General features: G+C 42.3%; 1 protein-coding gene across 1 annotated transcript in view; it reads right to left on the minus strand.

Moving 5' to 3' along the window:
• DOCK2 (dedicator of cytokinesis 2) overlaps positions 1-23,163 on the minus strand; it is a 1,423,644-nt gene that overhangs the window by 28,275 nt on the left and 1,372,206 nt on the right. Inside the window, exons 49-52 of the mRNA XM_075599153.1 lie at positions 22,734-22,935; positions 5,764-5,987; positions 5,356-5,537; positions 2,722-2,778 (exon numbers count right to left, since the gene is read on the minus strand). Coding sequence (XP_075455268.1) covers positions 2,722-2,778; positions 5,356-5,537; positions 5,764-5,987; positions 22,734-22,935 — 665 coding nt within the window. The remainder of the gene's footprint in view (positions 1-2,721; positions 2,779-5,355; positions 5,538-5,763; positions 5,988-22,733; positions 22,936-23,163) is intronic.

The following is a 23,163-nucleotide window of genomic DNA, read 5'->3' on the forward strand; positions in this document are numbered from 1 at the left end:
TAAGTAATTAGCTAAGTTACTGATCGATCTGTTCTCCAGTGATTGATTGGCGAAGATTCGGCTCGGGGGTTCACTAAATGGTGCCACACGAGGTTAGTGTACAAAATAAAGGAAATTGTACTGGGTAAAACCATTTGCACCTGGATTGAAAACTGGTTGAAGGATTGACAACAGATAGTTGTCATAAATGGAACCTTTTCACATTGGGCTAAAATTGTGAGTGGAGTACCTCAACCATTAGTACTGGGACCCCTGCTTTTTTTTTATTGCATTTTCAAGACAGGTTCACAAGATATTTAACATATATCACATAACCCATTTTACAGAACAGGATAAAATAAAATGGGGGTTAAGTGGTATTGGGGAGGGAAAGAAGGGGGGGGGAGACAAGGGAGGGGAAACACGGGTTGCAAGACAAATACAAGACATACTGTATAGTGCTACTATTAACATTCACATATTCCATCAGCATTAGGACTCCTGTAGATTTATATGTCACCTAGAATCTTATTTGTTTATTAAAGCCAGAGCTCCCATGTATCCATAAATCGATTGGTAGAGTCATGAAGATAAGCCGACAATCTCTGGAGGTATGCCACATCCCATATTTTATTACAAACACACTGGAAAGGGGGCGGGGTTTTGTTATTCCAGAAACGAGCAATGGAGCATCTTGTTGCATTGAAGATGTGAGTGATTAATTTAGACTCCAAATTGCTTAAGTTCGGTATTGGCGCCCCCAGAATCACAAAAATGGGGGCTCTAGGAATACGGAAGCCAGATACCTCCTCTGCTAATTGAAGAATTTTGCCCCGTAGGGGTTTAATTTTAGGACATTCTCACCAGATATGTAGGATGGAGCCCTGGCCGCCACATTGCCTCCAGCACATAAGAGAAACATTTGGGTAAATTGAGTTTAATTTTACCGGGGTGTAGTACCACCGATATAAAATGTTATATATATTTTCTTTAATCTCTACACAGGTGGAGTTTTTACCTGCTGCCTCCCAAATATCTCTCCAAGTTTCCATATCTATAATTATGCTAAGGTCCCTCTCCCATGCCAACATATAATTGTCTGTTTTAGGGTCACTAGGGATAATACGGATGGCATGGTAGAGAACAGATGTGACTCCCTTGGTTAAGTATTGGGTGCTACACCAGGATTCAAATTTGGTCATTTTGAATGGTATTTTTTCTTGGTATTTAAATGGATAAGGTGTCTAATCTGTAAATCTGTAATCTGTAAATATCTATAGAATTTGGTATTTGGGATGTAACATTTTGATTGTATTGTAGGGAAGGTCTCAATAGTGTGTAAACCCATCACGTCTTTCACCCTATTAACTCCATGTTGCGTCCATATATTTGGTTGGTTCTTATTGTATCCTGGCGAAAAAAGAAGACTTTGAGAACAAAGGGTAAATCATAGAGAAGGGTGTGGTCAAATTGTTTCTGGATTTAAGGGAATCCCACAAATTACACGAGAACGTTAAAAATCGGATTCTGATATACTGAATGTGGCCTACTGTTTTTTCTAGCCAAAGGATAATCTGGAGCTCCTCAGGGTAGCAAACCAAATCCTCCACCTCTACCCATCTTTTCTCGGTTGGGTTACAGTGCCAACAGATTAATTGTCTTAGGTGGGCTACTTTGTAGTATTTCTTGATTTCTGAGAGCGCTAATCCACACTTTGATTTAGGGCGGTATAGAATGAATCTATTAATCCTTGGTTTTTTGTTTTGCCTAACGTAGCGAATTATTCTATTTTGTATTAGTTGTAATTCTTTGTCTGGGACTTTAACTGGTAATGTATGAAAAAAATATAGCATTTTGGGGAAGATATTCATCTTTATTGATGTGATCCTACCAAACCAGGATATCTGGTAGGAGTCCTAGTTTGACAGATCTTTGTAGATTTGTTTAAAAAGGGGGGAATAATTAAATTTATACAGAGTGTTATAGTCTTTGGTGAGATGGATACATAGGTATTTACATTTTTGTGGATCTGAAATTAAAATTGGTTTGGATGAATTTGACTGTGTGGCTGGGTAAATTTAAATTTAGAGCTACAGATTTCGCATTATTAATTTTATAGCCTGAGTTTACAAAAGGAATCTAAGTTTTCGTATAGGTTAGGGAGTGAGATTAACGGTTTTGTGAGAGACAGTATTATATCATCAGCAAATAGAGCTATCTTATATTCTTGATTTTTAATGTGAATTCCTGAGATGTTGGGGTTGTTTGTAATTAGGGCTGCTAATGGTTCAATGGATATTGCGAATAAGAGAGGGGATAGGGGACATCCTTGGCGAATTCCATTATTTATGGGAAATATGGAGGAGTTGACTGCATTAGTTTTGACTGTGGCCGAAGGGGAGTTTAATAGAATTTTGATACTATCTATGAATTTTTCACTGAATCCCATTTTTTTAAGGGTAGCGAACATGAACTGCCAATTAAGGCGGTCAAAAGCATTTTCGGCATCTAGTGATAATAGGAAGGCTGGAGATATGGATTGATGAGCTATATGAGTAAGATTCATAAGACGTCTGATGTTATCTAGAGCCTGTCTCCCTTTTATCAATCCTACTTGGTCCGGATGAATCAGCTTAGGCAAGAGGGAATTAAGTCTATTTGCAATAATTTTGGCATATAATTTAATATCTGTATTTAGTAGGGATATGGGCCTGTAGTTGGTACAATTTAGGGGGTCTTTACCTTCTTTGGGGATAACTGCTATGGACGCCTGTAGCATTGTTTTAGGAGTGGCTTGTCCTGTTAGAAAGAGGTTAAATAATTTGGTAAGCTGAGGGATAAGGACCATTGCACATTTTTTGTAATAGAGATTGGAGAATCCATCCGGACCAGAAGCCTTCCCCCCTTTAGGGAATTAATCGCATCAGATATGTCCAGTGATGTAATTGGGGACTCTAGCGGCAAAATATCCTCACCTGAGAGTTTTGCAAGATTACATTTGGATAAGAACAAATCAATGTCTGCTGACAATTGGGGTTCCGAGATCCCCCTTCGTCTCTCTGGTAAGTTGTATAGAGCTGCAAAAAAATCTCTGAACTCGGAGCAGATACGTTCAGGATCATAAGTTATGCCTCCCTTCTGCGTGCAAATACTGAGGGGCCTATGCAGAGAGCACCGATAATGAGGTAATCTCCAGGATGTCGCCAGAAGTGGGTATACGTATGCAGAGATGTGCGGAAATGTGGCGAGATGTGTATGAAATCGGCGGTTTGTTTTGGCGGATAATAAAATGCGAATAATCATTGGCGGTAACGTTAAACTCGCATGTGATCGCCATGGCGAATAAAACGTGGTATTCCAAGCACAACTTATACAGATTCTCGCCATAACTGCTCAGGACAATGGCGAATGTATCATGAAAAGTAAACGGCAGTAAAAAACAGCAAATATGTTGAGCGAACATGGCGAAATAAAAAGACACATCCCAGTGGCATAAAGTTAGACCTGTCAGAACATGTTTCATTGAAGTTGAATTTATAGTTGTTACAATTCTGTTATTTCGCTCAACATGTTCTTATGGACGAAAGGAGATTTTAGTGTAAAGCCATCAGCAGGGTATTGCAGAATATGTTAACGGAAAAGGCGTACATGAACGATTGTGAAGTATATATGGCATATGTAATGAATGCTGATAATGCGTACATATATGTAGAACAGGTACACGTTTATGTACTACCCTTGAAAGTATGTTGTTAATGTACATTGGCCAAGTAACCATACATTGTAGTCTATGGTAAAAAAAAGTCATGAGAACCTATGCACAATACATGTGAACAGGACAGATGTTGAAACGGAATAAATTTGGACGAGTGTTTGATAAAGTTAGCAAACATAAGTATAGGGTTCACTTGTAACTGTTATAATTGGTGCATGCACTTCAGTTGCATGGTGAAAGTATCACTGCTCTTATATTTTTACTATGTGTACCAGAATGTTATGCTAGTGATGAGCATAAATAATTTTACAGATGTGAAAAATATGTGGCATACAGAAGCACGTCAATATACGTGTTGATATGTAAAATTAACAATAATGTGCTATTGTATTGATTGTATGAATGGACATATGCAATATGTTCGTAGGGATGGTGTTTGTGAAGAATTACTCAGTGTTGTTTGTGATGATCATTTTTGTTAAACAGCCGTCGTCGACGTGCAGCAGCTTTGCGCAATCTTGGGGTGCGACCCCCCTGGGAGGTGTGAGACTGCCGGCAGGGGGACGCAGTGTCTACAGAGTCCCTGGACGCTTCCCGAAGGCACATAAATGAAGTGCCAGGGGAGCTGGAGGGCCTCTGTAAGGCTTTACTTACCTTTGGTCTGGCGTCTTATTCCGGCGTCGCCATGGCAACGCGGTGTCAAAATGACACCGCGAGGACATGTGACATCACGTTGCTAAGGCAACGTGAAGTCATGGCGCCGGATCGCAGGTAACTGTCGGTTAGGGGGGGCGCGGGAGTTTGCTCGTCAACAAAAACAAGCTTACTGCTGAGCCAAAAATGCGCGCATCTGCATGCCGAGATTCACGCCAAATAAAACTTGCCAGATTTATAAATATGTGTCGGCAAGGGAATCGGAGTTTCCTGCATACGGCTAACTAAAATGTGAATACTTTGGCGATTTTATTTCCACGGCGACTTTGCTGAACGCAGCTCTCTGCATAGGCCCCTAAGTGTTCTAGATAGGCATTGCTTTGCTTTTCGTTTATTTGCCAACATTCTGCCTGCTTTATTACTTTTGTCATACATTTTTTGTTTTGTCCAGCGCATGGCCTTTTCTGCTTTAACGGCTAGAGAATTGGTTTAATTCACCTCTTGTTTGTATAATTTGGCTATAAATTTGTTTTGTTGGAGTGCTTTTATGAAACTTTTCTAAGCGTTCCAATTTGTTAGTTAGGGTATCAATTTGAATTTTTTCCTGTTTTCTTTTCCAGGAGGATAAGGCTATTAATTTCCCTCTGATTACAGCTTTATGGGCTTCCCATACAATGGAGTGGGGAATGTCTCGAGTGGAGTTAATGTTAAAATATCGCATCAACTCCTCTGAGACTTCAGCCGTTGTATCATCATTTAATAACAAATATTCGTTTCACATCCATTGGTTGAAAATTTTCCCCTTATTAAAATGCTCCAGTGAGGAAATAATTGTTGAGTGATCAGACCATGCTGAGGGCAAAATATTTGCTCTGGTGATATTTCTACTTACAGTAAGTGGCAATCTATGAAAATGTAAGCGATTCTAGAGTATTTGTCTTGGGTATATGAATAAAAGGAGAAATGTTTTGTTAGCGGATTAAGCATTCTTCAGGAGTCAACCAGACCCAGGCGTTTGGTTACTTCTTTCAGACTCTTAGATGCAGTGCCCCTGAAGACTGCTGGAGATTTGGGTGAGGTTTTGTCCATAGATGGATAGAAAACAGCGTTAAAGTCACCTCCAATGATTAGTGTGCCCTGTTGGATAACCTCAGTCTCTTCAATTAAAGTCTGAAAAAACCATGGCTGACTGTGATTGTTAGTGGCATAGACATTAACTATTGTGATTTGAGAGGAATTTAGTGTGCCCACTACTATCAGGTATCTACCGAAGCTGCCTTTTTTAATGGATTGCAAATTAAATTTCAGATCTTTATGAATTAAAAGAGCAACTCCATTTTTTTTATTGGTTGATGACGCCTGATAGATTTGTGGATATAATTTACTAAAAAAAAAGGTGTTGATCCCTCTGTCACAGGTGGGACTCCTGGAGAAGAACCAAGTCTCCTTGCAATCGTTTAATTTCTTGGAGAGCCACTTTTCTCTTTTGCGGAGAGTTCAACGCCCACGTTGGTCTTTGGGGCTTCAAAGTGGCCTCTCCATTGTCCTGGGCTGTCATCTCTGGTGCGGGCAGTTTTAGGCCCAGTGTTTCCGGGACTGATGTTCCTTCTTTGGGTGAAGCAATGACACAGAAAGTGTTCTTGTAAGAAAACAACAGTTTGCAGGGAAAACCCCATCTATACTTGACTTGTTTGTCACGTAGGACGAGTGTGACTGGGTGGAATTCTCTCCTTTTGGCTAGTGTGGCTTGAGCCAGGTCTGGAAAGAGTTGTATGGTGGATCCCTCAAATTATATTTCATTTTGAGATCTAGAAGCTCTCAGGATCTCTTCTTTGATACTGAAGTAGAACAAATCGGACAATAATGTCCCGTGTCTTATCCGCCGTTAGATTTCTTGGTTTTGAGGCTCTATGAGCTCTGTCCGTTTAGAGTTGGTCTTCCGTTAGAGCCGGGGCAAGAGATGTAAAGCATCTCGTAAGAGTCCAGAATATCATTGCTTACCTCTTCAGACACGTTTTGTGATCCGTATATTGTTTCGCCTAGATCTATTTTCTGCGTCCTCCAAATTATCCAGGATTGATTTCACCTGCATTTGTAGTTCTGCGATATCCTTAGAACGCTGAGCCTCTGTATGTGACATACTGTAGCTTCTATTTGTTCATCCATTTCCACCATGTGTTCCGTGATGGAGTTGATCTCTTCTTTGAGATTTTTGTATAGTTGATGGGATTCAGCACACATTGCTGCTTGCCCTCCATGTCTTTTTTGGAGGCCTCTTGTGATTCATTCTCTGATGCGGACTCTCTGTCAAAGTTCCCCTCTCCTGACGGGGGCTACCACCCTCCCCAGCTCTCATAGGTTTCAGCTGGAAAAACTGTGACGACTCCCGAGGAAGGGGCTTTTAGTTTTAAGAGGCATGGCGAGTGATTAAGATACTTCAGCGTCTCTTTATGTCAGCTGCAAAGGATTTGTGTTAGCGTGGACAGTTTTTTTTATTTTTCCAGTTGTCCCACCTCTACATGAAGCAATTGTATTGCACAGCCATCTTCTGAATCATGCTTATGCGCCTTTCTATTGTAGCTCTTTTTATTTGAAGAGGTTATGTTATTTGTTGTTGCAGAGCTGAAGGGATGCTTTTTACTCAACTTACAGTAGATCTCCCTACACTTGGATTTCTGCTGGGACGGGAAAACAGCAGCAAGCTCTGGCAGTATGTCGAATTTGGTTTGGGTACACCAGGTTCTGGGGTGATCAGGCCGACACCAGGATCCAAGTTAGTGTAAAGCCTCCTAGATAGAATTATGGTACTGACATCTATTGCTTTATTTTTCAGCTTTAAGGCTGAGGTGTTTTTTTTTGTTATTGGATTCACAGTGATTCACTCGCTTTATGGTTGACAGTTGGGATCCCACAGGCAGCCAGCCAGTCACTAGATCACACCCCCCGGGACAGCAGGCCGCCCCCCTTCGCAGCTCGGCGGGGGGTGGGGGGTATGCAAAGGAGTGCCCACGAGTCTCTGGACCATGACTCTACTCCCAATCCTAGACAGTTCAGGAACAATTCCTGGTCCCCCAACTCTATGAGTGGTCTTATTCGCCTGGAGGTCTCACGTGAAGGGGGGTACTGTAACGGATCCGCACCTTAGTTTACTGCTTACCTTGCCTTACAGACCTGTGCAGTCCTGGAACACTTCCCCTGATATTTACTGCAGCCTGGGTTCACTCATTAAAGCAATGCTGTCACACGCCCCTTCTGCTATTGGTTCACTGACCTTTAAAGACCCCTTTCCCACAATGCTTCTCTGCCGAGCATAATCCTTCCTGGATGTCACACGTGTTCTGCCAAAAGCCCTAGGCTTGTCACCTGGTATACTAACCTCTCTAGTTCTCTTCTCTAGTTCCTGAGGCCTGCTGCTAGTCTTCATGCAGGGGCCTGTGTTTCCGAGTATCCTGAGGTCAGCTACTATTCTCTACGTAAAGGCCTGTGTTTCCTGCTTTCCTGAGGCCTGCTGCTAGTTTCACGCGGAGGCCTCCTGACTCCTGTGCTGAAGCGGAGGACTCTCCAGTGTGTTTCCTGAGGCCTGCTGTCCTTCCATAGCAGAGGCCTGTCTACTGGTTCCTGTGGCCTGCTGCTCTCTCTCCATTGCAGAGGCCGTGTCCTGGTTCCTGTGCTGAAGCGGAGGACCTCCCATGCTTACTTCAGCTCCCTGTTTCCTGAGGCCTGCTGCCCTTCCCTTAGCAGAGGCCGGTCTACGAGTCCTGAGGTCTGTAGCTCTCTCTCTCTCCTTGCACAGGCTCGTTCTGGACTCTTGCGCTGAAGCACTGGTTTACCAGTGCTGCCAGGCGGTGTGCCAACTCCGGTCTGCCTATCCCTTCCTGAGACCGGTACCTTGGGCCATGGTCGCCGCACGCGCAGAACCCGCTCCCGCCCTACAGCTATTATGCTGAAGCGGGACCTAGTTGACTTCCTGTTACCGAAACTCCGCTCCGATAACGTTTACCCTGATGTCTCCAATCCTGACCCTGGCTTGTCCACTGACGATTCTGCCTTCTCCAGTCCCGACCCTGCTATGTACGACTACGAACTGCGCATTCCGGATCAGCCTGCGCGGTCTAAGGTCGGTGCTTATACAACCCCACCTCAGCCACGCGGTCCGACCCAGGTTTGTGGCGAGCACAACCGTGACATGAAAGCCCTGTTGTTAACACAGTATACCCTCACACCAGAGGCATACCATGGCATGTTTAGGACGGAGGAGAAGTGCACCGGGAATCCTACATGCGGTTTGCCTCACGCATGATTTTGCATGAGACTCAGTGGGTGGAGGGGTGTGATGTTACCAAGTATCATCAATCTGCTAGACTTGATGTTCAAGGAACAGTTTTTTCAGAAGTGCCCACAAGACCTAAGAGACTGGGTCTTTAACCGCAAACCAAAGACTTGCCTGGATGCTGCTAACATGGCTGATGAGTTCATCACCAGCCAGGCACTATCCCGCAGAAGGGGTCTGCCCCAGAAGGAGCAACTCCACCTCAGGTGACTAAAAGCATGCAACAGTGGAAAAATAAAACAGCTGCAGAAGGAAGTGCACCCAAGTCTGTAGAGTTTAAACACGAGAGTAGGTGCTATCAATGTAACAAGACTGGCCACATAAAGCCGGACTGTCCAGACCAGCCAAAATCCTGGGAAGCCCATCAGGGGTAAGTTCTCCAGCTGCGAGGCCAGTCGCCAGCATGCGAGTGGCACACACAAATGAGCAGAGTGCGGCCGTCCAACCAGTCCAGCGAGGGACTTCGACAGAAGAAACAACACCTGCAGCCAGTGGAACAGCAGTGGAGATGGGGGAACATCAGATTGCACCAGTCGGGCTGCAGTCTAATGATGCAAAAGCATTTGCGCCAAGTGACCATCGGAGATCGCCAAGCAGCCGGCTTGCTTGACTCCGGTGCCACTGTTACTCTGGTCCGACCTGAAATGGTGAGACCAGAGGATCTGCTCCCAGGCACCGGGATGCAGGTGACCATGCCAGCCAGAGGACCGCGGTCCATCCAGGTTGCCCGGGTCTTTCTTGATTGGGGAGCCGGACATAGCATGAGGGAGGTGGGGGTTTTACTCAGGTTGGATACTGAGGTCCTACTCGGTAACGACCTGGGGCATCTTACATGTGTTTTTACGGTGGAGTTGGCTCCGGTTGCAGCAATTACCAGGAGCCAGAGTAGGGCACTTGCCCATGAGGATTTTGCCGTCCCCCTGCATATGGGACCAACAGTTCCAGGCGTCTCCTAGGAGATCAGGCAGGTAAGCCAGACTGAGTCACGACAGTGTGCTGACTTATCTCCCCCTTGCCTTTTCCGCCTGCACCTTATTTAGAGACTAAGGGTGGGTGACCAGAATTAGGGACACAGTTTAGGGAAGCGGTGCGGGCTGATCCCAGCTTGGAAGGCATGAGACCCCGGGCATCCGAGACTGCCTCAGACAGTGGGTCAGACCGGTTCATATGGCATGTGGGCTCTTATATAGAGAGCAGGGTTCTACCGTTGCAGATAGGGTTTGGACTGGTAGAAGACAGTTAGTGGTACCGAGGGAGTATAGGCAGCAATTGTTAAAGGTAGCCCACTCCATACCACTAGCGGGGCATCAGGGGGTCATTCGGATGAGAGTTCTGCTGGTCCTGTGATGCCTACCAGTGAGTAGGTAAGGTGGGTGATCATGTGAAGGCCCCCCTGAACCCACTATAGGTAATAGGGGAACCCTTCCAGAGAGCATTTATGGACAGAGTGGGACCTCTCATGATCCCCAGTTGGTCTGGCATGCGCTACATACTCACGGTGGTGGACTTTGCCATCAGGTACCCTGAGGCTGTAGCACTAGCCACCATCAATGCTAGGGCAGTAGCTAAAGCATTAATGGTCATATTCACTAGAGTAGGTTTCTCTAGTGAGATTCTGACTGACTGAGGGTTGCAATTCATGAGTGAATTGCTACAGTGTCTCTGGGATTCGTGCGGGGTGAAGCACCAGCGCACTACCCCTTACCACCCCCAGACAAACGGTTTATGTGACAAGTTCAATGGGACCCTGAAGCAGATGCTTCAAGCTTTTATAGAGGCTGAAGGAAAAGATTGGGAGATTCACTTGCAGTACTTGCTGTTTGCATACCGAGAGGTACCGCAGGAATCTACCGGGTTCTCTCTCTTCGAGCTTCTATATGGTCGCAGGGTCCGGGGACCTCTTACCTTATTCCGTGAGGGATGGGAGGGGGAGACTACCAATACTGATGCTTCTGTGCTGAAGTATGTGGTAGATCTCAGGGACCGGTTGGAAATGCTTATGGGGGTTCACAGGCTAACCTCAGGGAGGCTCAGACCAATTAGAAGACTTGGTATGATCAGAATGCCCATAGCAGAGAATTCATTGCAAGTGCTTGTTCTGAAGCCCACTCAGCAGAACAAATTGATGGCTGCCTGGTCTTGACTGTACACGTTACTCAGGAGGATGAATGAGTGCAACTATGTTGTACAGTTAGCTGGAGAGACAGGTAGAAATAGGACTCATCATAGTAATATGCTTAAGGAGTATTTTGCACAGAGTGTGGCATCATTGTTGGCTATCTGTAGCCCACCAATGGGGGACTCGGCGAGTAATGCTCTGTTTAACCTTCTAGGGTAATCTAGGCAAGGGGCACCATAGAGCAGGTAGAGATAGGGTCCCAGCTCAGTGCACAGCAAATAGTGCAAGCAAAGGCTATGTTAGAGCAGCATAGGGTTCTGTTCATGGATAAGCCGGGCAGAACACATATTACTGACCATCCAGTGGACACTGGTGATCAGAGACCTCTGCATAAGCATGCCAATCGTGTATCAGCATCAGAAGTGAAGGCAGTATTGAGAAGGAAGTAGAGGAGATGCTGGCCCTAGGGTTAATTGTACCATCCCAGAGCCCTTGGGCTTGTCTGGTAGTCCTAGTACCTAAGGAGGACGGAACCTCTCTGTTCTGTGTGGACTACCAGCAACTCAATGCTTATCCCATGCCCGAATGGATAAGCTCTTAGATGAGCTTGCGGGGGCAAAGTATCTGACAACGATGGATTTGGGGTTCTGTATGTTTAACGATGGATTTGTCCAAGGGGTATTGGCAAATCCCCCTGACACAGGGGGCTAGGGAGAAGTCAGCATTCATTACTCCAAGTGGCCTCTATGAGTTTTTAGTGATGCTATTTGGGATGAAGAATGCCCCGGCTACCTTCCAACGCCTGGTCAATAGGTTACTAGAAGGGATGCAGGGTTACGCAAGGGCATACCTGGATGATATTGCTGTATTTAGTCATTCATGGGAAAGTCACTTAGTGCATGTAGCAGCAGTGCTGAGTAGGATCAGGGAAGCGGGCTGACACTGAAACCTGTAAAGTATCTGGTGGGTATGGCAGAAGTGTTGTACTTAGGGCACAGAGTGGATGGTGGGCACCTTAAGCCAGAAACAGCTAAGGTGGAAGCTATAGTCCAGTGGCCCATTCCTAGGACCAAAAATCAAGTCATGGCTTTCTTAGGCACCGCTGGCTACTACAGAAAGTTTGTTCCCCAGTATAGTGCCATTGCTAAATCCCTGACTGACTTGACTCAGAAACGACTCTCGGTTCCGGTAGCCTGGTCTCCTGCCTGTGAAAAGGCTTTCTAGGCTTTGAAGACAGTACTGGCTACTGCTCCTGTCCTGGCTGCACCAGACTACACCAAGAAGTTTCGTGTACAGACCAATGCCTCTGACTATGGTATCGGTGCTGTACTCAGCCAGGTGGCTGAGGACGGGGGTGAACATCCTGTGGTATACTTGAGCAGGAAACTGTTGCCCTGGGAAGTGGCTTATGCTACCATTGAGAAGAAATGCCTGGCCATCATATGGGCTCTGAGAAAACTGCAGCCCTACTTGTATGGCAGGTCATTCATTGTGATCACAACCCGTTAAGTTGGCTACAAAGGCTGTCGGGGGAGAATGGCAAAATGGAGTCTTGTATTGCAGGAATTTGATTTTACAATTCAATACAAGAAAGGCAGCGAGCACGGTAATGCTGATGGACTCTCCCGACAGGACATTCCTTGTGAGCCAAAGACCTCAAAAAGTGCCAGGCTTGTGGAGCCACCGGACGGGGTGATTTCCACAGAGCCTTCATCTTGGGGGAGGTGTGATGGTGAGGGGGTAACTAGGCTCACAATAAAGGTTAAGCCTGGTAGGTAACCTCTGATCCATGTATTGGGGTTCGGGTGTCAGCACTTGAGGCCAATGATTGTTAATGCATTCTGTAAAAATGTGTGACAAAGAATTTTTGTGCTTTTACCTTTCCAGGTGTGTCAGCAAGCAGAGATTGCTGGGCTATGAATTTCAAGGGTTTTTTTACAGAGAAAGTCTTGACAGAATGTGCTTAGCTAGCAGGGTTCCAGAGTTGCTGGATACTCCAAAAATGTACCCGGGAATCAGGACGGATTCCCGGATACATTGAAGCACATTGTTCTGGCAAAATCTCCCCTTGAAAACACTTGCGCGACTCACCGCTAGGATTCCCTGCTTCAGCACAGACCAGAAAGGTAAATGGGGCATAGGGATGTGTCGTATCCCTGGAACGGTAAAGGGGTCCCTAGTTTAAGAGGGGATGCCCAGATCACCCAGAACCTAGTATAGGGGTCCTGCGGGTACTCCAACCATACAGAAGGTTGCAAGGAGTTTTAAAGTCTAAGTTCGGTATAGTGTGAGGGGAATGTGGTTAGTAGAAATAAAGTGCAAGATTCTTATTCTATTCCCCATAACCATAAGTCTTAGAAAAGTATAAAGTGTAAATTTGATTAAACCGTATATGCTTGTGCACGGTATATGAGCTGGGACTTCTAGGTCCAGATTCCGAGAGACCATTTGGTTACCAAGCTTGGTGCCATCAAGTCTGCTCAGGTCCCGGACATGAAAGCCTCAGAGGTTGCCAAGTGTGAAAGCAATTTGGGTACCGGAGTTAGCCTCAAGTACTCACATCCTGGGATGAATGGAAGTCATCTAACCACCATTTGCCCTAACCCAGACTTTGAGGAGCCCAACTCAGCGGGTGGCTTCTGCATGACAAGTGGCAGTGGTGCCAAGTTGGTGAATGCCCTTGTCAGATTCTGAATCCCTGCTGGCCGGGCTTCAGTAGACTGGTAGCGCTCTGATTGGCTGGTAGGAATATTCCCACGCTCGGATTGGTTGTAGTATTTCATGATTGAACTCTGAAATACTATAAGAATCTCTCAGCCAATCTGGAGAGCAGATTCTAAGCACCAGAACAGCAGCAGCAAATTTGAATGTCCCAAAACATGCTCAAGGAGAAATAGCAGCAAGCCGGCTTCAGAAATTTCAGGTCGAGTCCCACTTTTTGCGCCCAGGTTCTCAGAATTGAACATAGCGGTCGCGGCTGGGATTTCAAGACGATTTTAGTTCCAGGATGTTTGGAGCTAAGTTGCGGTGAAGTCCTCCGGAGCAGATAGCCCCTGTTAGAGGAACAGGGACCATAAGTTGTGGGAGAGGGATGCCACTTGTTCTGGTCTACAAAGATTGCCCCTACCACAGCCTGACCGCTACTGTCCACACCGGGTTGCCGACACTGCAGCCCATATTCATATAGTACCGGCGCATCCAGTGTGTTCTCACTGCAGCCTCGCTTCAAGCAGATCCAATGATAACCTTTATAATGGGCCCTCATGTTAAGTACCTCCCCAACATAAGAGTGAGCTATCATGGGATAAAATCCAGAATACTATTGTTTTCCACGAGATCTGTCCAGGTGCAACGTATGTCAATAGAGCACCTTTTTGTTTTTATAAAAGTCCTTAGCACTCATCCTTTTCCTATCTGATTATTCACGGCCAGCCTGCACCTAGCTAGCACTCTGCAAAGGCCTGAGATATTGAGCACTGCCATATATATGTATATAACAAATTTGATGCCACCTCCTTTAGAGCCAGGTAAAGAGGGTTACACATATATCACATGATTTAGGCGCACTTACACACTTACTGTAGGTTAGAATAACACATTTTAGTTACATGATTTACATTATTTTAAAAGCAAACTGTCAGTTTTTGTTGTTCATACAAAGCCCACTCATGCTTTAAGAAAAATATTCAACTGTTATGTTGAGTTCGGCAACTTTATATCACTAGATGGCAGAAGAACATAGAATTCCTCTGACTGAGCCAGAGAATATATTAAGTACAGTAAATTGCTTAGTCCAATTGCATGCTTATGCCATACAACAGGCTAATAATCAGACTGGGCAAATGAGCCATTCAAGAATTTTGGATACAAATTGCTGAGAGGAGGTAGGACCATAGTTGGTTGGACAGACTGCATCCAAAATTCTTGAACAACTTATTTATAACTGCATTCTGGACTTTTTATTTTCTAACTCTCCTTGATATACTGCAGTCTGGATTCCATCCTAATCACTCCACTGAGACTGCTCTCACAAAAGTAACCAATGATCTTCTCAAGGCAAAATCAAAAGGGTGGTTCTTCATACTCATTCTATTGTCTACTTTTCCCTATCTGACCAGTTTTTCAGTGTTTCCTTTGCTGGCACATCCTCCTCCTCACTCCCACTCACAGTTGGCATACCCCAATCTGTTTTAGGACCTCATCTATTCTCTTGGAAAACTAATAGTAATTTGGTTTTAACTATCATCTCTATGCTAGTGATACCCAAATCTATCTCTCTTCTCCTGATCTCTTCCGTTCTCTCCAGTTTCACTAACTATTTTTCCACTCTCTTCTCATGGATGTCCCATCATTATCTTAAATTTAACATGTCAAAAGCAGAACATATATTTTTTCCTCCTTCACACATGTACCTTATTTTTCACTTGCAATAAAAGATTTCACTATCCTCCCAATACCCCAAGCTAGATGCTTAGATGTCATTTTTGACTACTGTACATACTCTCTTTTATCCCGATCATTCAGTATTTCACAAAATCCTGTTATTTCCACCTTCACAATATTTCTGAAGTAGTCTATTGTCTTACTAAACAAGCCCCCAAAATTCCCTCACCTATTATATCCTGGCTGGACTATTACAAACTGCTTCTAGTTTGTCTTCCAGCCCTCTGCTATCTATGCCCTCTCAGGTCAATTCTACATGCTGCTGCTATGCTTATTCACCACACTCACTACTCTTCATCAGCTACACCACTATGCGTACCCAGAACCCTCAACTTCTCTCTTTCTTGCAACCATCCATAACTTGTTAGCTAAACCCAAACAGAAAATGTGCCACCCTCCCCCCAAAACCCACATACACACTATTCCTCGTGCCTCCACTAGCCACACTTTTAGATTGTAAGCTCAGTGGGGAAAGGAATTTCTTCAATTGTCTTAGTTTGTCTTAATTTATGCGTACACTTTTTGTTATATAATATTATTGTGCTATCTTCCATATTGTACTGCGCTGCAGAATACTGTATGTTGGCACTATACAAATAAAAGATCATAATAATCAGTCAAAATATAAGAATGTGGCCTGATTAAATAAGTTTTCTTGAAAAACTATTTTTTAAGAATGTTGTACATTTGCAATTTTTCCACTAAAAAGTGTTGATAGTATAATGTTTGTAAAAATTAGTAAACGTTCATAAATTTTACAAAAGTAACACTCATTTGAGAAGGTAATTTAAACCAAGCAAAGACAAAACTAGCTAATTCTCTGTTTAAAGCCTTTGAGCAGTGAGAGAATTACAAGCAAAAGTGAGATAATTGGCAACTTTGATTTTTTTGCATTTACTTTCTAAATGAGAATGTCGCTTGTCTTTTTTGCACATTTTAATGGTGTGTGAATGTCCAATATTTACTATATTTGCAAATAATCACTAATAAGTTTCTCCCTAATTAGCTCAATTGACTCTCTGACAAAGCACCAACGCAGGTGTGAAACGAGTTAGAGATCTACCTGCCTCTTTGTGTCCATTTCTCTATATGTGCTGAATAAATGAACTCGAGCCCTCATTTTGTATTCTGCGCACTGCCCTTTTTTCACCTTCTCTCTAATTAGCACAGTCAAAGGAAAATTATTCCCATGTAAATAGGCATGAACCTCATTGCTGCATGATAATGTGTGAATACCTTTGTTTTTAATAAAACTAAGCAAGGTCTACACAGGAACAAGAGAAACAACATACTTTATGACATATGTAACCCATGTTCCCCCACCCCAAGGGAGATTCACTACAGTTACCTGGTGTTGATGCTACCTGTATGGCTAACAGGAGGCTCTGAGCATCCGCCGGTGGTAGTGGGGATTATCAGGACAGTCTTTTAGGGTTCTTGACAGCTCTTTGCTTGTGTTGCAGAGCCTCCATTCCCACAGGGCCTATAGGAATTGGTGCAGTCCCTTGTGGAAAACACTCACACCTTCCCTGAAGAAACTGCAGCCTCAGGCAGGAGTATAAAACAAGTAATGTTTCTTTATTCTTCCATCACTATATCACAGCAGTATACCAACATGTACACTCTCTTGGTCCCTGGACTCAACCCGCAGGGCTTGAGGCCCCAAAGTTCTGACTCCCATACTCCCTGGTAGAATATGGGGTGGCTGATCCCACTCCCCTGAGGGAGGTGAACCAGAGCCCTGGCTCCACACTTCCAACTCACCCCTAAATTTAGGGCTGCAGCCCCTTTTGTACCCAGGGGAGGGTCCTAGGTCTGAACCCCTGATAGGGCAGTACCCAGGCCTTAGGCCCACCCACCCTGTCACTCAAGGGAGTTGTCTACTGCAACAGCAAGGAGCATAGATTTAACCCTAACACTGCCTGTGTTAGTACCAGGGCTTACGTTTTAGGTAGGGGCATTAGTAGCACAGGGGATTCCTGGCTACACATACATAAATGTAATTCTGTTTACTATAACAATGTGATTTCCAAGCCCTGCACTATACACGGAATATACATTTTTCTCCAACTGCTAATCAGACAGTTTATCATTATCATTACAATTATTATCATTTTTTGTTAAATGCCTACATATTCCGAAGCGCGGTACACTGGGGTTACAGAGAGATGTACAGTATATTACATATATAGTAGTACATATCAAATAAGGACAAAAATACATAAACAGATAGAAAGGTAATGAGGGCCCTGCTCTTGAGAGCTTACAATACAGAGGGAATGAGGGACAATGCTGAAACAAAAGGTAAAGTGGCTGCTCATTATGGGATGGAGTATGCCTCAGGGTGGGGTATGATCCAGCCGTACTGCTGGTCCCCTTAAGGTTTGAAGGTGTGCATGTTAGGGGGTTTGAGATAGCGTGGAGATTCGTCCCAGTAGGGTTAAGACACAACCATACAAATAACCTTCCTCAATGTTTCTAAAGTTTGTCTCCTACTATAGCATTTAACTATACTTTTTTTGGACTCATACTTCCTCCTTATGTTTATTTTAATGTCTGAGGCTTTTATGCTGTTACCCATTTAAAATCATTTGTGCAGTATTGTAAAACACTTGATTTGCAAGTTGAGACTACTCACAAGTAAATAATGATCAAAACCTAAACTAATTTCAGGCCTGAAATGACCAAATCATGTTCCCATTACAGCATCTACAGCAATTTGCATATTGTAACGTCCCTACTTAAATTTTTGTTCAGGTTCTGAAAACCTGGCCTATTTGATGCATTCTAAGAGTCGTTCGAATCAATCATTATTAATCATTGTCAATCCTGACAAAGATTGCTATTGCCACTCACCAACTACAAATTATTATTAAATTGCACACATGTAACTACCCCCGCCACATAAATTAATCTATACAGTATCATGTTTAAATGACTAGACTTTAGTGGAAGCCTTTCAAAACAAGCTTGAGGGCTATGTACTGTAAGAGTACTAAACATGGAGAGAAAATAGAAAATAGAAGAGACCTTGAAAAGGAAAAAAATATTGGTGGAAGTTGAGAGCACTGTATATTTAGGAGAATGCATGTTGACTGAAGTGGGAGATAATAATGACTAATCCTCGATTACTATTCTTTAATGTTTAAATTTTAATAATAGTAATCATCACTAGCAAACAATAACAAACTGTTATAGCCTCAGAAACTCTATACTAACTCTAGAAAGGATTAAACTCATTAAGGAAGCTTTGTGGGCTGTAAAAACTGCTTGGGCATGTACTGTATAGAGTCCAATTGGGTTTAGAAGTTTGCTATTATTTCCGACGTAGGAGAAGCTCTAAGCATCCCTTGTTGCTAAGGAAGGTAATCAATTGACCTAACATTCCATATTACAAATACTATTTACTGTATTTTTTCAATGAAAATTTAGATTTTCAATAATTTAAGTATGTTCTAATGTCTCTGTTTATGTTAAATTCTCATGGCTGCAACTGAAGAACATAAAACTAATTTTAGATATTACTCTGTATACCAGAGTGCTTGAAATAATTTAAAATTCTTATTTTTACAGAAACATTGTTTATCTGTCCATGTGTCTGTAAATGAATTAGAATTATAAGACAACACAAACAAATGTATTAAACTCAGCATTGCCATGTATTCCAATTTAACACAACGTAGTAAGCAAGTGGATCTATACTTGGCCATATAAATTCACTCTCATTCTTACAATAGAAATAAAGCGCCCTAAATTTTAAATATTGCCATACAGTATGTTACTGTATGCCTCCTTTCTTTCAATTAATGAGGGGAAGGGGAGTGGGGAGGTAAGCGCAAGCTACTGTCTAGAGGACGGTGCCAGGGGTAAAGAATCTGGTAACAAAAACTACACTTGCCTAGGCAAGTAAAGGACCCCTTTTCAACAAGCACTCGTATGGTGATGAACGTGAATAAATAAAATTAACCTTTATAAGGGTAAAGGAAGTGAAGGGATAGACACACAACACAGTAAAAAAGTATTAAACAAATACCTCCCAGTCCTGTGTACCAGACTGGTTGCAATATGGGTATAAGAAACCTAATGGTAACTGGCACATGCAGAATAGATAGATAGCTAGTGCCTCAGTGTGGTATATATGTTTGAACCAGTCTCGTGTCTGTCAATGATGTACCGGACAGACACTTATATGTATAACCACAGCTGAATGAATTGTTACTCTAAGAGAGTACACGGTTAAATAAGTGGTGAGTGATCAGTGCACAGTATCTCAAACTCAAACTCAAGCAATGTTGTTGCTTTGCCAGCAGAAAACACTACACAAAGCTATGCAAAAAAAGCAGCAGGGTGTTCATTATGGTATCAACATGTTATTTTAGCATATTACATGTACAAGGTAGTCAAGCACACCAAAAATAGATAAATTCAAAAGTGATTTAATAACTAAAAAGAGTTATTACAGCATCCCAACTGACTCTTTTTAGTTATTAAATAACTTCTTTGATTTATCTATTTTTGGTGTGCTTGACTATACCTTGTTCATGTTATGCTATCTCCTGACCTGCGTTTTTGTGTCCTAGCACCCATTTGCTGTTTCCTCTACTGCCTTTAGACCCCACGAGGGGGCATCCCAATTTGCTGGACCTGGTTCTGTTTTTTTCTGTATATTTTAGAACATTAACCGTTTTTGTGATGGACAGTGAATTATATTGCAATCTCACTATTAGCTAATGGGTTTAAGGATGATAACGAGTGACCTTCTGCATAAATGAATCGCTAGTTAACCATTATTACTGTAACTTACTAGAATAGTTTTATTTTTAATTAAAGTAAAGGGAGTAAATTAACACATTTTGGATCAAATCACCAACTCACAAATTGGATCAATTCACCAACTCCCCAATTGTATCAAATCCCAATTAGGGTTGGCACATTTTGCACAAAACAAAGTCACATTGAACAATGGGGAGTGTTTGAGATGTGGATTAGTCCATGGCTTAAATTAACTACAGTAAAGTCTGAAACTTTAGTTAAAATGGTCCCCAGTCAAAAAAATGTGAAAAAAAGAATGCACATTTTTAACTCGCAAATATAAATGTAGTGATTAACATTTCTATCTTCATAAAATGTGCACGTTATTTAGAAAAATAATGTTAAATATTGCGACAAATAATGCAGTCATTTATCACTTGAGTTAAAAATGGTTACAATTTACTTAAATGTAACTTAAAATTTAGCTTTAGGGGTATGCAATATGATTTTATTTTAAACCCTATGGCAAAAAAGAATTTAAAAGCAAAAAATACAAGATCAACGTGCGTCTGTAGGTACAGTATATTAAAGGTTAAGCCTGCTCGTTGCCCCTAGCAATCAAGATGGCAATCCATTATACAGGGTCAATATGGCCATCTCTAGGCTGCAAAATGGCTGCCAGTCCTGTTATAATGTGTAGCCTGGGGTTAGGCATCTGTTGAAGGGATACTGTGTAATGTTTATTATGTTGATAATGCACTTGTGGCTTCTGTATACTGTATTTCTATGTGACCCATTGTATGCTTAGACCACTAACAATAATCAGATGGCCAGCATACAGTGAGTCACAGGGCAAGCCTTTGTTTGGGGCAAGGCGTAGTGTCTGTGGACAATGGCGAGATGGTGAAGGGTGAGTCCTTCTGATGGGAAGGTACACACTCCAAAAGCAGAGCATTGCAAAAATATTCTAGCAAAAGACCTTTTTGGATTTTTTTTTACAGAATGACAACTGGTGGATCCACTGGAGCTAAACTACTGAACATAACTCTGTGAACCCCCAAGTTCCCTAGATATGTATCGTATTATATGCTAGTAAATAGAAAGTAAAATCAGGGATAGCTGCCATGGTTGTCCAATAGGATGCTGCCATATCATGCTTGATTTCCCAAAAGGCGCCAAAAACTTTAGGACATAAAAAAGTTAAATAGAACTTTTTATGTTAAATAGTTAAATTTAAATATACTACAACTAACTATAACTCTCTACCAGCGCTCGATCCAATTAATAAGTGAAATAAGTGAATTGATATGAATACACCAAACAAATTGTGATGAGTGTGAATTCAAATGCAGCCAAGGGGATGATTAACAAATATAGTTAAATAAGTCAGATCAGGAACTGGGGAGGGGTACGCAGAGATTAAAATAGTGCGGTTCAGCTCCAGGAGACCCCTTGGTTCCAATTCTGTAAAAATAAAAAAAACACGGGTAGGGTGGATTACTGCTTTAATTAGCATTTAGGACTTGCCTGACCTGTGGTTACCTTAGCGTGGTGGTCAAGTTTATTATACTTTGCCCACAATATGTACCTAAAACCATAATGCAAATGAAATATTAGAGAGGTTAAAGATGTTCCAACTTTTATACAGCCAATATAAGTAATAAAGTAGATTATACAAAAAAAATGTAACACATGGAACTAAATCATTTACCACTGATACCTGATGCTAACAAAGCAATGACTTCATGTACCAAAAGGGTTAACATACAACATCAACACCCTACAAAAACAATACAAAATGCATAACATCTACATGTGCAAATATTAAGGCATTAGTAGAACCAACACCCCAGGTTTTCAGGATGTCCCTTCTTGGTGGCTCAATCAGTGGCTCGGTAATTATGACTGATCCACTGATTGAGCCCCCTGTGCTAAAGCAGGGATATCCTGAAAACTTAATCTGTTGGTGGCCCTTGAGGACTGAAGTTGGCCATCCCTGCTCTAGGTTTACTAGTCTTATCTTGCTTTGTATATACTGTAGTGGCCAATATAAAGAGCCTAGACTAGGTAATACTATTGTGACATTTTTTCTGGTGAAAGCTAGATATCCAAAAGTGTATAGGTGTGTTGCACACCAAAACAGTGCAAATAAATGCAAAAAAATGTATGCGATACTTGCGCATAGCACCAGAGCTCCTGGTTCAGGGTGGCCTATCTGCAGCAATCCAGATACACAGCAAGAAAAGATGATCCAGGGCTCCATACACGATACACAATACACAATACACCATGTGTATTATGGAATAAAATTCTTTTGCTGAAAAACCCGTGGAGCCCTGGATCATCTCTTCTTGCTGGAAGCTAGATATCTCCATGTATTAGAGTTTTGTGAAAATCATGTTAATGAGTATGAGTTCATGAGTACATTTGCATTAATAACTAATTTCCTTTAAAAACAGTAAAAACGTGTTTTTATGCTTTAACATGTTAGGAAATGACACTGTAAAAATAATGCATTTTTTTTTAGTGATAATGCACATTTTGTCAACCTTGTCAGAATCTAGGCCCATGTTTCTGGTTACTATGTTTTTAATCAAAGGTTGACAAAGGATTTGTAAATGTTTTACCGAATTTAAAAAAAGCATCTATCATCAAGATGTAACCTCCTAAACATGTCACTGCAATTGGTTCACACTGTTACTAAAAAGGGGATGTAACTTTAAGAACATGAAGAGAATCACCGTTGTTGCAATATGACTCACGCGTTTTGACTCCAACAGGGAAGGTTCGGGAGCTGTTTTTTCATCGGCGAACACCACGCTGCTTCTTTTTGTTTTTTTCCGGGTTCTTCTTAATTTAACTTCTGTCTCAGTGTTTCCTTGCAAAGAGTTTACATCGGTCACTGGAGATTTGGCCTTGGGCACTGTTACTTCAAGGTCAAAGCTGGAGGAAGAATTAAAAAAAGTTGAAATAAGCAAGACTTTCTAAAATTTCTCACAAACTCATCTCAATGTGATGCCCTTAATTTTTAGAGGAAAAAGACATATAATGGTAAACATTTTACCAATGATAACACCGATATGAATTGGTGAAAACAAATAGAGTATTCATACAGTATGAAGACCATTTTATCTTGCATAGAGAAGAACTGTTGTAGGTTATGATTTCCTT

This window comes from Ascaphus truei, chromosome 5, assembly GCF_040206685.1.
Source record: "Ascaphus truei isolate aAscTru1 chromosome 5, aAscTru1.hap1, whole genome shotgun sequence".
Taxonomy (NCBI): domain Eukaryota; kingdom Metazoa; phylum Chordata; class Amphibia; order Anura; family Ascaphidae; genus Ascaphus; species Ascaphus truei.